Source organism: Gigantopelta aegis, chromosome 2, assembly GCF_016097555.1.
Source record: "Gigantopelta aegis isolate Gae_Host chromosome 2, Gae_host_genome, whole genome shotgun sequence".
NCBI lineage: Eukaryota > Metazoa > Mollusca > Gastropoda > Neomphalida > Peltospiridae > Gigantopelta > Gigantopelta aegis.
Genome location: NC_054700.1, coordinates 43935237 through 43954743, shown reverse-complemented (window position 1 = coordinate 43954743; position 19507 = coordinate 43935237). Strand labels below are relative to the sequence as shown.

The window sequence follows — 19507 nt, the reverse complement described above, 5'->3', positions numbered from 1 at the left end:
GATATTCGTCTTCTACTACATTCATATTGCACAGACTACAAATTCTATTATTCCTGTCAATATTGTGGTATCTGCCCGTTTCTATAAAAATAGTATGGGAAGATAATCTATATTTACTCAAAATATGTTTGTATTTCAGGGCAATAGGTTTCTGAAGGTAAGGTTGTAAGCAATAATTAACAACGAATTTGTATAACAGACATTTTGGAGAATTGTTGAATACAGCATACATAGATTGGATACATTGATCAGTCATTCTCTGAATAGTGATATAAATGTATTGCAATTTTCTACATTTTGATTATACCATATGTGACTAAAACCATTAGTGAGAAGCAGGCCTCGTATTTGACTAACCCAGTTAACAGCACGTGGTTTTCTTATGCACTCGTCATATAGGGTGGTATAACACTCTTTCAAAATACAGTTATCTGTATTCAACAAATTTATCCAATATTTAACAATACGGATGTTCCTACTTATGTACAAAGGTGATCTACCTAAAGTAAAGACATGACAAATGTTGATGTGGTGTCGTAACATATTAGAAAGAAATTGTTTACAGAAGACAGTTTAATATAATATTACTGAAGATATGTAACATATTCGGAATAATTATGGGTTCGCAAATATTCGAGGATATTTAATATGTCTCCTGGTCTATAGTAGCAAACGTTGCTGCGTTACTTTATATTTTATGACAAACTTTGATAATAATTTTCTCTCTTAAAAAAGTTTGTTTTGTTTTTTCATTTGAAAATTTATAGAAAACGAAGAGATCATAAGCATACGAGACAGCAACCCTCCCCCTACACACACACACCAGGGCTGGAGCAACCCTCACATTCGGGGGGTGGGGGTGGGGGTGGGGGCGGTAGTGATATTCGGGCAAAATGAGCAGGCCTGAAAACTTCTCACCATCACTCTACCCACAATATTACTTGTAATCCATGTAAAAACGTATAGTGATTCGTTTACACTCCTATATAGCCGTTTAGCCGTAATGCTAATATGAATAAATGCTGTTATCCAGATTCGCGTATTTTCGTTTAATTCGGGGGGAAATCAGCCTGCCCCCGTACAAAAATGTTAGCTCGTGCGACAATGACAGAGATAACATAGGATGTGTTGTCTCTTATTAAATTAGCTTTTGGTATCGATCAATATACAGGTTCCCGAAGAACTCACTAAACTTAGGATAATGAGTATAACATTCTAAAAATAAAGTGAATATCGTTATTTATTAGAAACCGAGTTGGCGTACTCGCTTGACCTACTTTTCATAACCTTTAAAATAGCCAAACATCAATCATTAAAAAAATATTTTAATGCTACAAGCGCAACAGAAATTAAGTATTCCGTCACTTAAATACCAAATTTGTATATTTTGTATCAAAATACAAAAGCACTCTGTTTTAAATGTTCCCAGAATCCACAGTTTATTGTGCTAATGTTTACAGACGTAGGCATACCGAGTGGACATCAATAGCTAAATTAAAAGTTAACGTTTATATTGTTTAACAATATCACAAGAGCAAATTGATTTATTAATAATCAGCTATTGGATATCAAATATTTGTTAATTCTGACATATAATTTTAGAGAAAAACCTCGCTACATTTGTCTTTTATATTCACCATTACACAGACAGGATAGCTAAATCCACGGCCTTTGATATACCAGCTGTATTGTTCGGGTGTGAGGTGTGGGAGGGGGGAGCTGGCATCTGAAATCTCAAAATATGTTTCTTTTTATCATCAGAGGCGGGATTTAGCTCAGTGGGTTAACTGTTCGCTTGAGGTGCTCGTGTTGCAGGATCGAACCGGTAGACCCATTCAACTGATTGGGGTTTTTTTTCTTTCTCGTTTCAACCAGTGTACCACAACTGGACAAAGGTATGTAGCGGGTTTCCTCTGATGACTACGAGTCAATAACCATGTTTGACATCCAATAACTGATGATTAATTAATCAATGTGCTCCAGGTGGTGTCAAACAAAACAAACCTTAATAATAATAATAATAATAATAATAATAATTATTATTATTATTATTATTATTATCATCATCATTATTATACATTCCATAACTTTCATATAACAAACGACCATGAAACAATTTATAGGCTATATACTACTAGTAGAATAAATTATATACGGCTACACCTGCCTTTCAGATTAGTCGCTAAAATAATAATAGATTTTTTTATTTCAGATCAGAGATCCATAGAACATATATAAACATCACATACAAAACTGATTACATAATATACAGCAGCTTGTGCCAGCGATTTACACATACAGATTTGACGTACACAGTTGTACACCGCAGGTGGGCAAGTAGGTCGTTTGAAGTTGTTTCGATTCTGCTCTTCAGCGAATATGCTGTTGAGCGAAGTAAAGCGCCAAAGCTTTTTACTCGATGACTGACAAACATCTTGCTGGCACTGTATGGTCGTCGTTGTCCGAACATCCATCGGTATGCATTATTATAACATATGTTAAGATCCTTCATGGTATCCTGCTTAAATTTCACCCATAATGCACCCGCGTACAAATTACTACAATAACTCACAAATAATTGTGTTTTAACAGATTCTGAACATTTTGCAAATCGCCGCAACAACATGTTTGCATGTACACAAAGGGCTCTATACTGTCGTTTAATGTCTTTATCGTCTTTCATGTTTTTGCATATAATATGACCTAGATATTTATAGTTGTCAACAAATTTCAGTACATCACCACACAAATATATCGAAGGCACATTGATCAACTTCAGAGTTTCTGGCTCAATACACATACAAACAGTTTTCATTGTATTATATATAATATCATAATCTTCTGCAAATTTCTCGCAAATCGTTAACATTTTTCTTAATGCAGAAATAGATGGGCAAAGAAGTGACATATCATCAGCAAAACTGAAGTTATTTAGAAACACTCCACCAACATTACACCCAACTGCACATTTTGACAACTGTAGGTTAAGGCCATCAATATATATATATATATATATATTAAATAATAAGGGTGACATTACCCCACCTTGACGGACGCCATTTGTTACATTAAACTTACAGGAAATATATGCACCCCATTTTACACTAAACAATTGGGTTAAATACCATGCTTTGAGAAAGCGAACTACAAAAGTAGGCACGCCTTTTTTCAAAAGTGTCATATATAATGTCCAGTGATTTACTCGGTCAAAGGCTTTTTTCGCATCCAAAAAGCAAACATACACAGGACTACCTTGTGAAATGTAAAAGTTAATAACTTCCTTAAAAGCAAATAAACACATATCGGTGGATGTCCCACTTTTAAAACCAAACTGATAGTCTGATGTACTCAGGTCTGTTCGTGATAACAGTACATGTTCCATAACTTTTGATATCACAGTTGCTAATGCAATTGGACGGTAATTGCCTTTATCTGTTATGTCTCCGGTTTTGTTTTTCACAATAGGAACAAGAATAACATCTGTCATACTACTAGATACATGCCCGTGTACAAGCATGGCACTGAAACAAACTGATAATAGAACGAATAATCTCTTGGACGCATATTGGAGGTGTTCCGCTGAGAGGCCGTCATTCCCTGCTGATTTCCCACTGCTAAGTTTAAAAACAAACTCCATTACCTCATTGGGATTTACGTTCATTTCAGCAACATAACTTGAATCATTAGCAATATACTCTTCAACATATGCTCGATGATGCTGACCTGTCACAGAATTTAGAAGTTCTTTATAATGTTCTTTAAACAAACCTGCAATATTCTCTTCCCCGGTCACACCATCCACAGTTGTTGCCAATAGAGTTCGTTTATTATTTTCTGTAGAAATATTTTTCCAAAATTCACGAAAGTTCATGTCGGTCAAATTTTGTGCTATAACATCTGCCTTCATTCTATCGTTCTCATTTTGACACATTCTAAGAGCGTATTTAAACTGCCTACGTGTTTTGTTCATATTTTCACATATAAGTCCTGTTCTAGGTTTACCATTGTCTCGCCATAACAAGTAGGCCTCTCGAGCAATGAGATGTAGATCTTTTACGTAGTTATTCCACCCAGGCACATTTTTGTGATTGTCACTATTACCTTTAATCAAATGTTGAGATACCAATTTTAATGCATTAACAATTTCATTATATAAACTATCAATACCATGTAGATGACCAGATATATTGCAGTTTGGAGTTTTACAAGAAATTGCATCATTAGGAAAAAAGATTTGAGACAAGGAAATATCTGACTCAGCTCTATACGTTTTTATATCATTAGCAGTAACTTTTGACTAGTTTACAGACGTTCTTGGCAGTATGTGATTTTTGGCTAAATTGCATTTGGTCAAACCGTTCACACTGATGGTGAATTGTAATGGCAGATGATCCCATGGCGCAATGTCATGTAGTATATTCATATTAGTTATTGCATTGTGTGCAGCTGTAGTAGCCAAACAGTGGTCTAGCCATGACGTTGTCGCATGCGCCTCACTAATATATATATGTGTACGTATCTGTACCTAAAAGAACAGCATCCGATAATATATAACCATGTTCTGAACACATATTATATAATTCAGCACCAAACCTTGACTGCCGCTTAATATTGGCATTCCAATCACCGACTATGTACACATTTGGAGTGTTGGATTCCTCTGATATGGCATGCAATTTTCCAAGGTACGAGACGTCATCCTCCCAATTTTCAGGCGAATCAGTCGGCAAGTAAACACACAAGATAAGTACTTTCGATGCTGCACAATTTAATTCTAATCCTATTATTCTACTATCGTCATATGTACACACATTAACTAAACTGCCGAGTGTCTTCCTCCATAGAATAGCCACTCCACCATATGGACGTCCGGCTAGTAGATTACTGCTAGTATCCATAGCAGATACCCCTCGAGCATAAAAATGATCGTGTATGTAAGAGAGTTTTGACAAATCATAGTCTGCTAACCAGTGCTCCTGCAACAAACATATATCATTAGCATCACATAATTCATGAATATCTGGCGCCGATGTTTTAAGAGACCGACAGTTGTATGAGCATATTAGAATTAGAAAAGGACAAGTTTTATATAACACAATCACTCGTACAAATATTTATATAGCTTATAGTGTGCAATCATATGTATTCCCGATTATACTTGACCCCTTTACCTTTTAAGATGAGGGGCGGGACGTAGTCCAGTTGTAGCTTACAGCATTTACCAGCCTGATGCGCGATCGGTCTAGGATCGATCCCCGTCTATATGTCAAAATTACCAAATGTTTCACATTGGGCTATTTCTCGTTCCAGTCAGTGCACCGCGACTGGTATATCAAATGCTGTGGTATGTGCTATCCTGTCTGTGGAATGGTGAATATAAAAGATCCCTTGCTACTAACGACAGAATGTAGCGTGGGTTTTTTTCTTCTCTAAGTTTATATGTCAAAACCGATGATAAATCGATGTGCTCTAAACATGTTGTCAACCAAAATAAACTTTAACTTTTAAGTTGAAATAATTTTTTCTATTGCACGTCGTCGTGACACGAGCACATAGGGGCACATGCCCCCATGTGTGTGTGTGTGTGTGTGTGTGTGTGCGTGTGTGCGTGTGCGTGTGTGTGTGTCTCTGTGTGTGTGTGTGTGTGTGTGTGTGTGTTAGGGGGATGATGGAGACAGACTGAATTTTACCCGAATTAAAAGAAAATGCCCGAATCTGGATAACAACATTTATTCATATTACCATTACTACCTACAGCTATATATATGGTGTTACAAATGAATCACTGTACATTTTTACATGGATAAGGACTGATATGTTGTGGGTAGATCGATGGGAATACATAGCGAAAAGGTTTCAGGCCAGCTCATTTTGTTCGAATATCACTATCGTTTTTGCCTAAATTTGTGTATTTGTTACACCCCTAGGGAGTTGCCTCCCTGCCCTCTCCCTGTCCCCTGTCCCCTGTGTCCTGTCTCGTACGTTTATGCTACCTACTCGGAACTAGTGGAGGTCATAGAGGTGGCATTTGGACAGAAATTATGGATTCGTCTTTGGCAGGAATAATAACTTATTGATTATAAATAATTAATCCAAAAAATAAAAGAAATAACAGATCCAAACAGCACTCCAAATCAATCAAATTATTTCATGACCTCTTGCAATTTTAAAGAAACTTGGTGTTTAGGTTTACGTTCATTGGTTGTGATTAGTAAACCCGACGTTTCATTCCAGAGATCTATATAGGTCAACTGTGACATCTTTTGGCCTTTCAGATGTTATAACTGTCCTTCCAGCGACATAGAGGTGCGGCTTTTATGTCATTTTAAAGTTTTTTGTATGTATTTGGATAATGACACCGGCCTCGGTGGTGTCGTGGTTAAGACATCGGACATAAGGCTGGTAGCTACTGGGTTCACAGCACGGTATACCGACACCCAACCTTAGTGAGTTTTAACCACTCATTGGGTAGGATCCCGTATAAAACCATTACACCGACTTCTCTCTAATCACTATCAACTAACCACTAACCCTCTTTCCTGAACAGACGACTCGTGATAGCTGGGGTGTGTGCCCAGGACAGCGTACCTGAATTGGATATAAGCACGAAAATAAGTTGAAATAAAATGAAATGGAAGAACTATTAGATTTGGTATAGCTAACCACTTTTTACCTATTGAAACAGGAAGGTGGTACAATACCAAATTTACAGAAGATAGGTGTAAATATATTCACAAATATTATTTTACAAGACCAAATGTAAACACATTTAAGCAGATTTTTAACTGTAAAACGATAGGCATCGTTAGAAACTTGTGTAGACTGATAACTATTGTCAACAAACATTCCTCTTCCTTTCATTATTTACAGTTTATCACTTGTGTTTCAATCCCTGCCATCTTGACGCTGTTATATTATGTATAATATTTGTATTTCTCAAATGACATCGAACGATGGCCCTGAGTGTTCTGTTCTGTTCTGTTCTGTTCTTTTCTGGCACTGCTACTGCTAAGTGGCACTTCTACTTCTAGTCTACTTGTACCACTTCTTCTACTACTATTACAATTACTATTACAACAACAACAACAACAACAACTACTACTACTACAACAACTACTACTACTACTACTACTACTACTACTACTACTACTACTACTACTACTACTACTTTTATTGATTCTATTCTCATTTCAGATTGAACCAAATATTATTGTCGTCAGTAATATAGTAATATGTACATTATGGAAAGAATTTAATAAGTTTGGGAGGCAAACCAAAACGGAGTCATTTGAATGCTCTACTACAATAGGTGAAAAATACAATAACAGAAATATCAGAGTTGTCTTCCCATGGTATTCGGATTACTGGTTAGATCGATTTAATTTTTGATTTTGTTTTATTAATGGACAATGGGTTAAGGTATTTGGCATATCACTCATCTGACATGCAAGGTAAACTATAATTCAGTCACTGTTTCGTTTTAATGACTATTGCTGGACGTCAAAAGAAATCTCATGAATATATTGATGATACAAAAAGTGGCCCAGTCTTTATGGTCTTTTTGTGCGAGTAAAATAACAGCCCTCAAAGGCTATGTCATAGTTGAAATTACAATATTTCTTTATTTTCACATTTATTTATAATGATAATTACAAATTTATCAACCCCATGCAAATTTTTCCATAATTAACTTAAGAATAATAATTTTTAAAACTTTTCCTCAGAGAACCAGCGGTGATGACCAGTCAGTGAGTCATAACGTCCCAGTGTCAAATTGTTCCCACATACGAAGGACCATAACGTTTTAAATAATGCCCCGATGTGCTTTCTAGGATGTTATTTTGACTAAATTAAACTTCAAATGTTAAGTACATTTCATCCCCACATGTAAAGGACCGACCATAACGTCCCTGTGTCATTATGGCCCGGTGTGCTTTATAATCGATTCTAGATGGTTAATCTCAATCTGACTGAATAAGCATGTTTCGGTGGGAAAAACCCGACACAGAAAAAAAATTGTTGGAAGATAAATATTGATGTATAGGCTTGGCATTCAGGGATTGAATAGGGTTAAAATGACATTTAATTTGATTCCACTTCTCTCAAATAATTATTGTGTATGCATTGTGTAGTCGGTGTTAAAGGAGAGGACAATTAAGGCATTTGGCTTGGTATGCATATTCAACGATATATAATGCACATTATTGCTTAATATCAACACGTATAATCATATAGTTAATTATTAAAATGGTTAAATGTGACGGCTATTATATATAACGGGCGCAGCCATTTTGTACCATCTCAGTGAGTACGCCCTCTGGCGAGCTGGTGGTTACGTAATACTTAACACGTAACGTCAGGAATGAGCCTTAGAACTAGAGAAACACAATCTACCTGGTTTTTGCGGGATAATAAATAGCAATACATTGCAATGTTCTGTAATAATACACATCCCAGTAAGCCAGCAATAAGTATATCCAGCACTACATATATTATTTTTCAATACAAAATAAAATACCATTGTCAAAGTGGCTACACAACAAGTCGAAACAATTAACAATGTTTTGCCCATGCATTAACCTATGTACTGAAATGATACACGGAGTGTTTTCTTAGTTAATTGGTCTATGCTGTTAGTTGCTTCTACCTGTGATTCCTGATTGGTAGGTGTGTATTTGATTGGTAACCAGACAAGCCAATTAATTGACGCTGTCTAGACACAAAAATACATACCGGTATTGTGGAATATTACCTGTCTCCCCTAAAATTGTAATGGACATGGTTTATTACTGTAAATAGTTCTGTAAAACTATTGATTAAGTAGACTTTTCCATCTAAAACCACAGAACTGACAAATTACGTAGTTCCAAAGAAAAGAAAATTATCACTTGGGTATCGTGGGTTGTAATTTTTACTCCAACGTAGCATATCAATAGGTTTAATAGTGTACATTTTACGTTTGGATTATTAAACAGAGAAAAATACTATAACCCCATTTTGTTCCGTTAATGCAACTAAATATATTTAGTTAAATAGTTTATTATATTATTACGTCAGTTATGCTGTTTTACAAGTCGGGTTGGTCAAAGAGAAGCGCCTTGTCGAAAATTACTGCTTTTGTTTACACTGTACATACAGGAGATGGTCAGGAGCTGACATCACTTCGCCCCAAGCGATCCCACCGGACGTCACAAAAACGAAACAAAATGGCTGCCCCCAGTTAGCAGGAATAATCATGTTTTTTTATTAACTCTAAAATTACGCGTTTTTCATTTGCTAAAGTGTCAGTATGTGTTGGTGGTCCGGGTATGCATCTTTCCAACACATAACAATCTTGTGACCGGGGACGTTTTGGTAGGAACTGGGGACGTTTTCACACGGGAACGATATGACCTGGGGATGATATGACTGGTAACCCCAGGCGTTTACCAATAACTTCAGCCCTCTACATTAACTTTTCTGTCCAGGAGCCAGATGGTGCCTACTTGTATTTTGGGGGGGCTCCAAATAGCAAAAGTAGGAGCCAAAAACATATATATATACCGATATAGTGTATGTATGAATGCAGGGCATCTAGATCATGATAGCCCCACTCCCATGGCTAGTGATATTTAGTTTTGGGCTAGTAAATACCTACAACTAGCCCGATGGCTAATTGCAGTTACATATTTTGTAAATATGAATATCCTGCCCCCTCTTTCCACCCCCAATCTAAGGATTTTAAAGCTTTATATCCTTTTTAGGTGACATCTGATTATTACTATTAGTAAAATTGTATTTATTAAAAGTAGGGCTAGTGAATTTTTAATCATGGCTAGTACATTTTTAAAATCACTGATCCCATGGCTAGTGGATTTTTATAAAATTCTAGAAGCCCTGATGAATGTGTGTGTTTGTGTGGGTGTCTTGCAAGTGTGTGTAAACAGTTTACCCACTGGTACAAATTTATATTTAAAAGAACTTTGAAAAACATGAAGTGTATCAGATAAACAATTGTACAATGCATATATGTACTGGGTGACTAGTATCTGTAATTGTCTGTTGAGTATTACATCAGAAAGTTAATTCTAATAATCTGCAGCCCAAATCTTGCCGGTGAAATGAGAGTTTCCTTTGCCAAAAGTCGACTCAAGTCGCTGAGTTATTAGCAGTAGTGAGAAGTCGAAGTTGCCATAATATTTTGGACCTAATCCGATTTCAAAAACATATGTCGGACAGTTTTTTTCATTGTCGTCAGACTGTATCCTCGACTCGCTCGAGTAATCGTGAACCTGCCTATTAACGGGAAATGGTTTCTGTGCATTGTAATGACTGATTGATTTGATGCAATAATGTTTTACCTGGTTCATTTTATTATCAAAATCAACCAACAAATGATAATGCTCATGCCAGTGTCTGCTGTGAAGAGATTAAATACATGTCGTTGTGTAATGTTGACATTCTTCAGATACACCTGTAACTGGGCTATTGTTTCTCAAAGTGACGCGTCAGGGCTAAACATTTGCGCAAATCTCTGAATCTGATTCGTGCAAGCATAAAACATCGAATCTATTTGGAATCGCATGAAATATTTTATAAAAATTTATTAAATTGAATAATCAGTGAGTAAACATTAAATGATTACCGAATTTAAAATTTAAAAAAAAAAAAAAAAAAAAAAATAGTCTGGTCATCAAGCTTCAGTTTAAACTGGCTTCAAAAGCGTAGCATACATTCAAATCCGTGCAAGTTTGAAACATAGTGGTTTATTAAGACTAGTCTGGTCTGGAGCGAAGCGGTGGTTGGCCCATTTTTATGAACCAAATTGCCAATGAAGAGAACTGAAAGGAACATGTTTGTTTAGTTCTTACATAATAACAATAGACAGTAACTAATTAAGTGTTCCCAAATTTAGAAATTATAACAAACATTTCTATGTTAGTTCACTGATATTATGTTCCTAACCTTGAATCACCTGCTCTTTTTAATCAATACATCTTTTTGTCAGTTATGAAAATGTGCTTCAGTAATATCCATACAAACATTGAACCAATGAGCAAAATATATCGGCAAAAGTATCCCATGCACAATCTTCGAAAAGTAATGGGCTGCGTTCAGCCAGACCGAGTGGAAAAACGTCCGATCTACTGGTTTGTGCGGTTCACGGTAAACCAAATGGCGACACTGGGAACCAATCAAATAGTTTGCAAACGTTAGCGAAAGTTTGCTGGCTGAACTTGGGGCTGGTGATAAGACAACTGAAAAACCCAACTGACTATAAGTATAAAGAAAAAATGGAACCAACAACTAAAAAAACTGTTTTTGTTTTAAAATTGGATAAACTATTACTGACAAATTGGTTATTCTTTCCAGTTAATAGTATTGTTTTTTTTGTTGTTTTTTTAATCCATATACAGTTAGTTGCATATGACACAAAATTCTATATACTAACACTGTTGATAAAATTCTTCTCTGAAAATGTTTAGAATCAGAGGATTCCTGTGGTCTGCTTCCATGGGAATCCACATGGATTCTCGTGAAAAAAAGCCAAATTTTTAGCCCTGCGCGTGTCGCGCAATGTACTGTGACCAGTCAAGCGTTGTTAATCCTCGGCCATATTCATTTCAGTAATGCCAGAAAATACTAATTAATACTTAAAGGTCCAGACTTATGGCACATTATTAATACACAGTATATATAAAAATACATAAACATTACAATTTACAGTTTTAAAAATAAAAAACAAAAATACCATCCCAATTGTTAATAAAGTGACTTTTTGTAAAATGCTTGGGGGAGAGGGGGGGAACCACTGCTCAGTCGATTTGACTCTTATCAGACCTGTGATGTACCATGTGGCGGATTCCACTCATTCTGTTAGTAGGTCAACATGCCGACAGCAGAGAATGATTTTTCGAAAAACCAGCTGATTCTTAAAGGACACTAGTTTGGACATTTTGGTCTTATCACTTTTGTGACACATTATCAACTACTTAATAATATCACATTTTTAATGAAACATGTAACTGTTTTGTTTAAACTTTATTACCGGAAGTAGTATTTTATATCAAAATATTACGATTTGAACAAAGTGTAAAATTCAGAATTTTCCCAATTGAACGTTACAAATGTACCAATAAATGTTCACTTTGCAGGGCTCAAAGTTAATGACGGCACCAACGGCAATTGCTGTCGTTGAGATATAAATTGCTTTAGGTCGGGAGCATCACCAACGGCACAAAAGTGCCATGGGTAAAGCTCCTCAATCATAGCACAATGTTTCCACCTGGAATACATTAGCTGCCAGTATATAACATTAGTACATTTAAAATATGACTACATACACCAGAATAACCTTTCAGTCATATTTATTTGCTGCAAAAGTCTTCTGGTTTTTTTCAAATGCTGTGGGTAGGCTTTAAATTGCTGTCGGTGGGCCATTTTACTCATGGCAATTTTATTTTTAAATTGCCATGTTAGACAAATTCTTAAGTTCAAGCCTTGACTTCGCCTATTTGTATCAAACTTTGCCCCTTTCTTCTGGGAAGGGAAAAGTCACGTCTCCTACTTTTTCAATTCTAGATTAGGGCCTGAATCTAATTTAAAAAAACTTTATTAAAATGCCACACTGCAGAGCGGCAATCTTCCTATTAAGAAATGCAAAACAGTATTTAAATTCATTGATGTATGCTGTTATAGGACTAAATATTTGATTTAAGCAGAAATACAAGTTTGAATTATTTTCAACTGCTTTTTAATTCATGAATTAATTATACATTTTATTTGTAACAATCAGATTTTTTTTTTTTTCAAGTACTAAGTATTTTCCATGAAAAAGAGGGGGAAAATGTGCTTCATCCTTTTTAGTCCTAACATCGCAAGTAATACATTTGGGAATCTTTGTATATATTCAGGATTCGGTAATACTGTAGTTAACTGGTTTTCTACTTTATGCTAACGATGTGCTTGCGTGTTGCATATAAAATGTTGACAAAGATCCCAGTCTATGTTAATCACATAATTAATAAATAGAATACCCAACTCGCTACTCAGCAATACCATTTATCTTACATTCGTGAATTGACGTTGTCCTTCCTTCGCCAATTAAAGGCTTGTGAAGGACAACATCAATTCACTTGTGCGAGATAAATGGTACTGCCGAGTAGTGAGATGAGTGTTGTCTAAATATGCGGTATACAGTGCCTGCTTGAGTGATGTCATGTGAGATACATGTACCCGGCCCTTTTATTTTACAGTTACAGTTTTCATCATGAGCAAAATCAAGACGAGCTCAAGATAAGTTATGTCCAAAATATGATTTTTTTAATGAAACTTTTCATTGCAAATTGAAAAAATTTCCAGGTAAGTTTGGAATGAAGCAAGAGTGAATACTCACATTTCCTGGGGAAGACTGAATTATGTTTAAACTTAGTCGCATACTAGATGTTTTTTATCACTGTAGGTGGCGATGGTCTTTACAGTCGCATGAGTATGAGTGGACAGCAGCTGTTTGAAGATACAATCGACCCTGACCTTGAACACAAGACAAGACGAGGTAATTGATATTTTAGGCATGGGGTTGGAAAGTCATGGGAATTTGAGATGGAAAGTTATAAAAAGTGAAAAGTGGTTGATACATGTAATAGTTGGTGTTTTTTTGGGGGGTGGGGATTTTTTTCATTTAAAATAATATACTGTATGAAAAGATTGACAACTACGCGTAGCCTTAAAATTTGTAATATTATCAGGGAACGTTTCGTTCAGTATCGCATCGTGATTTTCTACTAGTTGAAGAGATTGCTACACAATTTTAAAACATTAAACAGTTCTTAGTTGCTAATCAATTTTCAGTTGAAATGTTGCTATGAAAATTTTAATATTCCATGATTATTAAATTATTACACCTCACTACATTCATTAGATACACATGCCACAGCGGATCTAAGGGGTGCCTGCCTCGTCCCCCTCCCCCTATATTTTGCAACAGTTATATATATATGTGTATATATATATATATATATATATATATATATATTTTACATTCAAGAATCTGAGAAATATCTGCAGGACATTCAGCTACATGTCATTGCCCCCCCCCCCCCCCCCTCCAAAATTGATTTTCTGGATCTGTCACTGACATGTATGTACATGTAGCTACATACCTTTGTTAAACAGCCTCCTGATTTCAAATGTAATGGACATCTTGGTATCAATGATGAATTCAGGGCGGGACGTAGACCAGTGGTAAAGCGTTTTGCTTGATGCGCTGTCGGTCTGGGATCGATCCCCGTCGGTGGGCCCATTGGGCATTTCTCAGTGCACCATGACTGGTATATCAAAGGCTGTGGTATGTGTTATCCTGTCTGTGGGATGATCCCTTCCTGCTAATCGAAAAGAGTAGCCCATGAAGTGGCAACAGCGGGTTTCCTCTCAATATATGTGTGGTCCTTAACCATATGTCCAACGCCATATAACCTTAGATAAAATGTGTCGAGTGCATCGTTAAATAATAAAACATTTCCTTCCTTCGATGATGAATTCTGTTTTTTTAATTGCAGTTGCTGACAAGTTTTCAGAAAATATCAATGCCATTGCTAATGAGCCATCTCTAGCCTTCTTCAGAATCCAAGAACATGTGAGGAAAACGCTACCCCAACTTGTGGAACAGAAAGTAAGCTTGGCCATTTTCCATGCATATTGTTTTTGGTGCGGTGCAGGCATAATTGATAGTTTGTAAGAAAATAACCATGTTTCTGCAATTTTTGAAGTTTAAAAATAATTTGGCAAAATGTTTTGCTTACTCTGAGCTAGCCCTGTTTTTTCTCACTCCACCTCAAAACTATGCTTATGAAATGGCACTCTAAGTCAAAACATTTTATTACGCAATTTATTACATGAGTGGGTTCTTTTTTACGCTTGTTTTCACTAGATCAGGGCTAGCTTTTGGTGAGCAAAAACGTTTGCTACGTCATCTGTTTATACTTAAAAAAATTGTAAACACCCAGTTATTTTTTGTTAAAATAAAAATGATCACCTGCCAGAGCTAGACCTGCTAGATGAATGTGTGCAGTGTTATGTATGTGAAATAAGAAACACGGCTAGCTTTGGCACTTGCCAACTTTGCCAATTGTGAATTTTAAAAACTATTGGCGAATTTTATTTTAATTTGGCAAAATAATTTCATGTAATAATTGATATTTTGCTAGTAAATAACTGTGCTTCAGCTATTTTTTAAATTTAATAGACAATTTGGCGAAATTTCCCTGTCACACCCAGAGCTAGCCCGAGAAACGTTATATTACATACATGTACATGTAAGAAGTGTATTTAAATTATTTCACCTCTTATATTATGTGACTTTGCGATTTCCTCGTATTTTAATTTTATTTTTATTCCAATTTCCGACATTGTGTTGTGTAGCCTGTAAGTCATAAAGTAAAACATGTCTGGCCTAAGTCAAGTGTTTTTACATGTTGTTTAATCTCACAATTGCCAATTCCATATCGAGTTTGGGGACAAATACAATTTAACTGATTCAAGTCCCTCATGAAATTTTGTGTATAGCTTTATCATGTATTGTTACAGATCAAGTTTGACTTTCATGGCGATTTACCCATTTTTGACTTGAGTTATGGCCCTTGAATTTAGGAAATACAAAAATTTGTTGGGCCTATTAGGGGACATGTATTGCTTTTGGCAGTACTCTCAGAATGTTTGTTAGAATTAATTAACATTCCTTCGTTATATGTTTGCAGCATGAGGTACAGGAGATTCAACAGAAAGTACAGGGAGCCTGTTTTGATACAGAGTATGCCACAAAGTGAGTGAAATATTACATCTTGTTTACTCAAGTCATGGGGTGGGACATAGCCTAGTGGTAAAACACTCTCTTGTTGCACTCCCCGTCATACAAAAGATCCCTTGCTATTAATGGAAAAATGTAGCAGGTTTTAGACTATATGTCAAACTTACCAAATGTTTGACATCCAATAGCCGATGATTAATAAATCAGTGCGCTCTAGTGGTGTTGTTAAACAAAACACACTTTTTACTCGAATTATTTTTAAAAACAGGGTTGGGACAGAGCCCAGTGATGTACGGTCGGTCTAGGATCGATCCTCGTCGGTGGGCCCATTGGGCTATTTCTCCAACCAGTGCATGACGACTGGTATATCAAAGACTGTGGGATGGTGCAATAAAAGATTCCTTGCTACTAATGAAAAAATGTACCAGGTTTCCTCTAAGACGCTATTTAAAATTTACCAAATATTAAACAAAAACTTTAACTTTAAAAACAAACTGATGTGCTGTAACTAGTCATAGGACCTATGGTTTTGTTTCACTGTATTTTTGTTTTGCGTTGACAAAGTCAAAAGGCAAGATAAAGGTATTACTTTTTTGATGGTTCCGCGACGGTGTCAACTTAGCTCTAAATTACATTTCGCATTTAGCTTCAAATTTTCAAACACTATAAGTCTTAGATCAAGTGAAAGTTCTTTACCATTGCATCTATGAATGATCTTTTCAGTTCACATTAAAAATATAATTATGTATATTTATTTCAAACAAAGGTAATTATTTCAAAATTTAATTGAATTTTTTTTATTCACCAATTTATTTAATGCTGTATGAGAAATTGGACCAACATGTAGCTTTAATCCTGCTATATAATATTCTAGTTTTCATGAGCTCGAAACCAACCAGGTGTTTTTACTTATTGCTGTGGTTTTGGTTCAAATGTATATAGGGTGTCGAAGTGTTAATCAGTGTTCAAAACATCCACACACAGTAATACATGTAGAGTAGTATATGGGGGAAGGGATGGTTATCGTTAAGTGGTGCTGTGGTAGCCATAGAGATGCAGGGCTAGCTCTGGGTAAGCAAACCTTTTCGCCAAATTATCTACTAAACTTGAAAAATTGCAGAAAATCCAGTTATTTTCTTACAAAATATCAAATATGAAATTATTTCGCCAAATTAAAATAAAATTCGCCAGTTGATTTTGAAATTCGCAATTGGCGAATTTGGTGACTGCCAGAGCTAGCCTTGAGATGGAGGTTAACCTATGAGTGATCACGTTGTATGTATGTATGGAGTTGTGTGTGAATTCCTCTCTGCAGTAACATGTCCAAAGATGTGACCTAGTGGTGAAGAAGAAAGTTAGTTTGTTTTGTTTAACGGCACCACTGGAGCGCATTGATTTATTAATCATTGGCTACTGGATGTCAAACATTTGGTAATTTTGACATATATTCTGAGAGTGGAAACCCACTATATGTTTCCATTAGTAGCAAGGAATCCTTTTTATTATATACATAGCAATGAAATATACAGATCTATGGAAACCATAAAAGTCATATCCGGTGAAAAGTCATATTTTCACTGTATTTTAGCTACAGTGAAAATATAGAAATCGTATTTACCTTTTTGTAAAAGTGCATGATTAAATTATCTTCCTTTGTCTCCTTTCTTCGTATTTAAATTTGATGATTACCAATGCATCTGATCGTATTTGAAAAATAAAAAAATGTAATTTAATCAACTGTACTAATAAAAAAAGGGATACGAAGTGCAATTACGATAAAATATCTAAAACGAATTGAATACGAAGCTAAATAATGATGACACAATGGAGTGTCATTGAGTGTAAGTGTAAGAATTTAACGGCATTTGACTCGTTTTGTTTTTGTGGGAGTTTTTGGAGGATCGCTTTGTCAGGTATGTTTGCACCGCAGTATTGTTAAATAAATGTTAATAAAGATAAATTTCATTCAAATTTCTTTTTAAAAGTCTGTGGTCAAGTAAATTTTCTGGCAAAGTTCCATAGGAAGAAATATATCATGACGTTACGTGTTTTCGATAGAATAAGCGAAAGATATTACCAAAAAGCGAAAGATATTGTCAAAAATTTGGAAATATGTATATAATAAATAGACCATTTCATGGTGTTTTTTCCGAATACGATTTTTATGTCAATTCGTGATGTGTGAAATATGGTTTTCACATATCACTCGTTGACATAAAAATCGTATTCGAAAAAACCCATGAAATAGCCTCTATATATGCACCATCCCACAGACAGGACAGCACATACCACCACCTTTTATATACCAGTAAAGGAGATTGTCTTTTATATACCAGTCAAGGTTCACAGGCTGAAGCAAGAAATAGCCCAATGGTCCCACTAATGGGGATCGATCCCAAACCATCCATGCATCAAGTGAGCGCTTTACCACTGGGTTACGTCCCGCCTCCTTGTGATGAAGAAGTAATATATTTACTTAGTTTTAACATCTCACTAGTAGTACTGTTCCACATGTCTTTTGAGATTTTGTAAACTGTGTAATTGTGTATAACTGGGAACATTTTGTTCAGTATCACATTGTGACCGCTATAGGGTGTATACTACCAAATCAAATCCCATAGACGACAATAGTAACATATGTGGCTAAAACTCCTACCTGCAGCGTATCAATTAACATAAACACCACGGATATAAATACTACCACCCCTCACACTTAAAGTGAATCAGAAAAAATTGGGGGGTCAAGCTGCTTGTTTCTGAGATAACGGGTAGCATCTATGACTACCCTAGTTCCGCACAAAATTCGAGTACTTTTTTTTACAGGTACCCCATACATGTTTCAAGCACAAGGCTACTTGACACATTGGTACTAGATGAAATAAAATTGCATATTTTTTTTACCCAGATGAAACTATGGGTATGGGTAACTATATTTACGTGCCCCTATCCACGAAGGTTCAGGCACGCCCACTACGGAATTAGCCTCTGACTTCGCCAGTGACTGACTCCGGAGCAGGGGGGGGGTAAGTTTGAAGTGGGCGGAATTTGGAAAAAAGCCATTTAGTAAGCGCGGACCGAATAGCAGACACTTCATAAACAAGAAGTAACACCGAGTGGGAGCCGTGTTCTGATTGGCTGAATTTCGATTCCTCGGTGAAGCCTGTTTTTTACCTAAGTCTACAAAGAGTACTGCATACCGATACATGTCTGGACTCTAAAATTTAAGCCAAAAAAGGTTAAGACTGCTCGGCCGAAAAGTTTGTTTTTTACAACCACCACACTCACATTTATAACCAATCACAGGACTTGTGGTGTTCACTTCTCTATCAAAAGTTGGGTGCACCTCAAACTTTGACCCAGCCGGAAGTTATTTGGTTTAGTACTACCTATACTGATAACATACATTTTTCAAAAATTGTCCAGCTATGTGTCTTTATGACAACCAGTGTCTGGTGTGTTCTGACATAAACTGACAACCTCACTGAAACTGTTGTTTCTACAGTGCAACCTAATATAATGTACACCTCAAAAGGCTTATATATTGCACACAGTTTTGTACAAATGCAATATGTCATATTAAACAACAAAATGTTTTAAAATAAAACTCCTGAAGATATTTACTTTCAGTTGGGTGTATGTACTCGGGTATATATGTAGAGACAACAAAGATAGTCAGAGTACCTCTACCCCTTTAAAGAATTCCATTAAAACACATGCACTTGA

At 35.8% G+C, this 19507-nt stretch overlaps 1 protein-coding gene across 4 annotated transcripts in view; it reads left to right on the top strand.

Moving 5' to 3' along the window:
* Positions 1 to 7327: 7327 nt before the first annotated feature.
* Positions 7328 to 19507, top strand: part of LOC121386066 (uncharacterized protein YBL113C-like) — a 29828-nt gene continuing 17648 nt past the window's right edge. For all 4 annotated transcript variants that reach the window (XR_005959586.1, XR_005959587.1, XM_041516880.1 and 1 more), the window contains exons 1-4: positions 7328 to 7451; positions 13442 to 13534; positions 14538 to 14650; positions 15735 to 15799. Coding sequence is in view for 2 of the 4 variants with exons in the window: in XM_041516880.1 (XP_041372814.1) it covers positions 7403 to 7451; positions 13442 to 13534; positions 14538 to 14650; positions 15735 to 15799 (320 nt within the window). In the remaining 2 variants the exon portion in view is untranslated. The remainder of the gene's footprint in view (positions 7452 to 13441; positions 13535 to 14537; positions 14651 to 15734; positions 15800 to 19507) is intronic.